The 5,681-nt window shown below is 33.6% G+C and overlaps 1 protein-coding gene across 2 annotated transcripts in view; it reads left to right on the top strand.

The window, feature by feature from the left end:
* The window catches only part of LOC107018417 (trihelix transcription factor ASR3-like), a 10,085-nt gene extending 5,679 nt beyond the window's left edge, over nt 1–4,406 (top strand). The window contains exon 3 of one of the 2 annotated variants that reach the window (XM_015218895.2): nt 3,691–4,406. In XM_015218895.2, coding sequence (XP_015074381.1) covers nt 3,691–3,974 — 284 coding nt within the window. In that variant the 3' untranslated portion in view covers nt 3,975–4,406. Of the gene's footprint in view, nt 1–3,687 lie in introns of both variants that reach the window. The other variant, XM_015218894.2, reaches the window with a different exon arrangement.
* Nucleotides 4,407–5,681: the final 1,275 nt, after the last annotated feature.

The raw sequence follows: 5,681 nt of genomic DNA, 5'->3' as shown, positions 1-5,681 counted from the left end.
CCACCACCACCCACCCACACACACACACACACAGGTATTCACTTTAACATTTTGAATAAACTAGTACAAATATTTGACGTTAAAGCTGAAACCTCTAGTGATAATCTTCTAAGCATACATTAGGGGCAAATTAATGCATGGATGTACTCAATCTCACAACCCTTTGGTGATAGTTAACAACTTGTGGTTGTTTTGTTGTCCATAGTGAAACACACCCTAGAACTCATAAACTGATTTTTTATGAAACTGAAAACTTAGTCTCTCTATATCCACAGGTATACTACAACAAAAGTGTAGTCCCCTTTAAAAGCTTTACAACTTACTGAATAGAACAGTCTTAGTCTAAACTGTTGCCTGTAAAACAATCTAGCACATCGAAGATATCTTCTGTTCTAGTTAATATATTTTGTTTACACCAAAAATAGAAAAGAGCTAAAACAGTTCATCTTGATCTTTTTGTAAGCTATTTTGCCCATTTTCAAAACTCCTGTTGTTTCTCTCTTTCCAGATTGTCCACCAAATACATGCTGGGACAAGTTTCCATCTTTTCTCCTTATTAGAAGCATTGCCATCTCTATTCCAGTTGCTCAGGACTCCTTTAATGCTCCCTGGTTTCACCCATCTTTTCCCTTTAGACAATGAATATTCTCCATAATTGTTCTGTCCATGTCCAATGCAATAAATATGATTAATTGTCTCAGCATTTTCTCCACATAAAGTACATCTAGAAGCCAACTAATAGCCTTTGTTCTTTAGATTTTCATGTGTCAAAACTGCTTCTTTTGTCAATAACCATATAAAGCAGTTTATTTTGTAGGGTACTTTTGTTTTCCAGATCATCTTCCATGGACATTTTGTCTCCTGTCCAACATTCTTGTTGAGTTCCTTATGAATTGAATTTATCATAAACTAGTAAAATTATCTGCTTCGCGCGGGATTAAATATCATAGAATTTATAAAATAATACTTAAACCTACCAGTCATTAAAATTAAAACACTATATTATCTTACATACAAGATTACGTGGTACCAAACATTAATAATGTAAAGAAAACTGAAATTTGTTACTTCTTGTCATTAAACCTTAATAACATATGCATAAATTAATGACCGTAAAAATACATACCAAAATTTGTAACATAGGGAATGGTGTCAGTAAGCACTTCAACAGGTTCCAAGTACACAAATATTTAATTGTGAAGAAGAAGGAGAGGTTCATAATTTTCATTGTTTTATAATAACAGGAAATCCCTATATTTATAACAACAAAGGATAGTCTGAACAAATGTTATTGTGCCTTGTTGGAAATGTTACAACTCTTTGAAAAAGTTTCAACCCTTCGGAAAGGTCACAATCTTTCATTAAAATCACAAATTTTCATAAAAGTTGCAACTTTCTATTAAAGTTGCAACTCTTCATAAATGTCGCAACTCTTCATTTAAATCGCAACTCTTCATAAAAGCCACAACTTTTCATAAAACTCACAAACTCTTCATTAAAGACAACTTTTCATAAAAGGGAAAGGATAGTTTTGGAAATAAATAAATTTAAAAGGAAATTTTTGTTTGTGGTGGCGCCACGTAGGCGGGCCTAAGGTTTTCTTATATATATATCTATATATATATATATATATATGATATGATATGATATGATATGATATGATATGATATATGATATATGATATGACATGATTGAATTTACTGAGAAATGACCTTTGGTATCATTCTTCCGAACCAATAAGTCCTTTTCAGTGAGGTTGCTAAAAGAGTACTGAATCTTGAAATTTTGCCACTTTGTCTCTCCCAATCATGAATGTTCCTCCTTGTGAACAAATTTCATCCTTGTCCAGTCCACATTGTAGCCACGGTGGCCTGTTGATATTGGCATGAATGAACAATTCAGGATGCAACTGTTTTATAGGGACACACCCATTCCCCACTTATACTCTCCGAAGGTTGTCTTTGAACCATCTCCCACTTCTACCTTGGTTCTGTAATATAGCAACGGCCATAGATTTCTGATTGCGCTCCATACAGTGCCTTTATATGGAGTACTTATCATTTTAGTCATCCACTTATCTTCCATGCCATATTTTGTTATGATGACCTCTTTCCGGAGCATGTTATCTTCATTTGCAAACTTCCACCACCACTTCATCGTTAGACTTTGGTTTTGTTTCTCAGGTTTCTTAAAAATGTTCTCGTCTTCCATCTTCTGACTTCTCTCCCCTGTGTTTTTAAAGCTTCAATAAAGAGTGATACCAACCATTTTAGAGTTTTCTGACTGACTCCTACTCTTCTCATTAAATTCCTGCTGCGCTCGATACACTACCATGTTTCTGCTCCTAAATGGCATTTAGTGATCTTGTATGATTTGAAGCCAGCATTGTAGTAAATGCTGTTTTCCCCTAGTGCATTAAATCTGGCCATCTCCCGTAAAAGGACCCCCCCAAAAAGAAAGAAATCCAAAGCTGACTAAAGGCAGGCTAAGAAAAAGTTTTCCTCAATCTTAGTGCCTGAGCTCATTCAGAAAGGATTTCCTTCTGGTTGTGATTTTAAAACCTAAATTTTACGCCTTAAAGCTATGCTTGGGACATGGTGACTTCATAAAACCACCAGCTACAAGGCCCAAATATGTTCCTCCTATTTATTTCCTTTTTCTTCTTCGTCATATTTTTCTTTGGTTCTTTGATTCTGGTCCAGATACATGTGGAAAGCTCAGAAGAATATGGTTCGCAGATCAATTAGTTATGGTAAACAGAGAGAAAGCTAAAGAACCAACAAAATCGTGGATATGTATACTGAAGTGAAACACAGCAAAAATATTCAAGAAGTACAAAATAAAAATCATGACACTTGATGCAGCTAGAAGTAAAAGTTTTAGAAGGAATTTAGTTTGTATCAGATGTATACAAAAGGAGACTAGTAAACAGACACGTTTACAAGATCAATACGTTTAATATCAAATGAATAGTATGAAAGAGACTAAATGTGCACCAATGTTTCAACCATAGTGGACTACTAGTGCTCCATGTGAAAGAAAGGGGATGACTTTGAGTCTAAAGTCAAATATAAGGGATTATTTTGTTATTGTTTTTTTCTCTTTTAACACATTGCCTGGTTATTTGACGTCGTGATAGTCATTTTCAAGAACTTTGACTTACATCTCTAAAAAGTAAAAACCTCAGATTGCTATTGAGCTCCTTTACTGTTTATACCTTATTAAGATGGTCGTCGGTTTTCTCATGTCTGCTTGAAGTTTCACTGAAATTTTTGTTTTCATGATACACATTTGAAACAAATTAGTTTTGGTAAAATTTAAAATTATCTATATTGCTTCTTCTCTGTGCCAAAGGTCACTCCTCTATCAACTATTGCATTTTCTACGGCGAAGTTGGTCTAGTTTATGTTTCAGACTGTCACTAAAGCCAAACAAAACGGAAATGCAACTTTTGAAATGAATCAACTATCATTAAATAAATCTGTAGGTATGTGATAGTATGTCAAATGTCATTCTAACTTTTCCTACACTGGTAATTCACACCCTTGTTGAACTTTTGCGTTTCTGGTAAAAATGTCCCTAGATGTCTCAACATCCTGGGAAAAAGATAAAAAAGAAAGAGAGGAGCAATAGTTGGTTGCAAGACTATTGGGATGCCCTTTCTGAATTAGAATTAATATTTTTCAGCAGGTACAAGCCAACCTACCACCCGAGAACCTGATATAGGAAGTGGTCACGAAGGAAGGAAAAGAAAGAAAAGCGAGTCAGATGCAGATGATGAAGAAGCAAGGAGTGTGCAACATCATTTAGTGAGAGCATTGGAGAGGAATGGGAAACTGGTGAGCTCCCAACTTGAAGCTCAGAATATGCAGTTTGAACAGGATAGGGAGCAAAGGAAGGACCATGTTGATAACTTAGTAGCAGTACTTACGAAGCTTGCAGATGCTTTGGGAAGAATTGCAGATAAGTTATAGGGCTGTTGAGTTAATTACAATGCATATCTTGTTGTCTTCATACACAAGGCTGAAGTTCAGTTTTGGTTTGTTAATTAGTAGTTGGAGATGACATGTTCTTCTCAGGTTTTGAAGGGTTAGTGTTGGCACAAGAGGTGTACAGAAGAAATAGTAATAAATACAGAATTTGGAGAGGCCGGTGTCTTTGTTAATTCCTGTTTATATACACAAATATCTCTTGTTTTGTCACAATTGTCAGGCAGGTAGGAAGAATCCTTTTGTTTATGAGCGACCTTAATTCTTATCTCACTACTTGGGGATTGCTTGCTCGGTTTGGAGGCAAATTGTATACAAATCATAATATCTCGATTCTAGTTGTCATTGTATTACTATTATATCAGAATTCCCTTTAATCGATGGCATCTAATTTTTAAAGGTTTGCTTTTAAAATGATTAGTCTTATTTCAATAAAATATCTTTGGCCTCTTTACTTTATGCTATTCAATTTTAGTATTTAGTCTTATTTTGATAAAACACTATTATATGAGTAGCAATAATTATTGGGAAAATTGTATAAAATAGCAAACTAATAATCTAAATTAAATGGAATAGCTAGGCTTTGATTTAATTGTGCTCCATAGCAAACATTATCTAAAATTTGTCAGCGTCTCTCTCCCAGGAATCTCGCTCGCCACTCTCCATTCTCGCTCGCCTCTCTCGCTTTATACACGGAAGTGTATAATTCTGTTTCTGTTTTGTATAAAGCGAGAGAAAATTGTATATACACATGCAAAACTGTATATCTTCGTGTTATACACTTAATTATACAATTTACAAACATTTTACTTCAAAAATTGCAGAGAAAAAGGCCAACGAATTATACAATTGCGAATTATACAATTGCAGTGAAATACAATTTTCTCTAGCTTTATACAACAGAAGTGTATATATTGTGTTTCTGTTTTTGTATAAAGCGAGAAAAACATATTTCTTCTTGCTATACACTTATAATTATGCAATATACATACATTTTAATTCGATTCAACTATATGCAAAGCAAATTATACAATTGCAGCAAAATAGGCCAACGAATTATACAATTTAGGCCAGCAAATTATACAATTTAGGCCAGCGAATTATACACTTTTATATTTATAGCGAATTATACAGTTTTTGTGTTTGCTATGGAGCGCAATTATGCAAAGTTTGCTATATTATACAAATATGAATTTTTTGTTTGCTATATGTGAAAGTTGCCCATAATTATTTATCCCAAATAATGAATAGTTCTAAGAGGTTTTTTTTTTTTTAAAGAAGAATAATTAAATTATGACTACACGAATAAATGAACCTTCGTACAATGTTAAGTTGAGCATCATAATGTCTTATATCAGAGGCATAATATAAAAATACGTCTTCTGACTTTGAATGTGTACAAGTAGACATTTAAATTTGTATAAAATTAAACAATAACAATTAAATTTGTATAAAAATAAACAATAAACACACACGTCCTATATGACATTCTACATAGCAATTTGCGACCTACATGATGTCCTATGTGTATTACGTCACATATGTCCAATGTGTCAATTTGTTCAATTTTACACATGTTTAAGTGTCTATTTGTGCACACCCAAAATTAGAGGGTATAAATGTGAAATGAGACCAAGTTAAAGGGCATAATTATGCATTCTCTCTCTCTCTCTCTCTCTCTCTCTCTATATA

Source organism: Solanum pennellii, chromosome 4 (genome assembly GCF_001406875.1).
Source record: "Solanum pennellii chromosome 4, SPENNV200".
Lineage (NCBI taxonomy): Eukaryota > Viridiplantae > Streptophyta > Magnoliopsida > Solanales > Solanaceae > Solanum > Solanum pennellii.
Note: the sequence above shows the minus strand (reverse complement) of the source record. Positions and strands in the feature narration are given on the sequence as shown.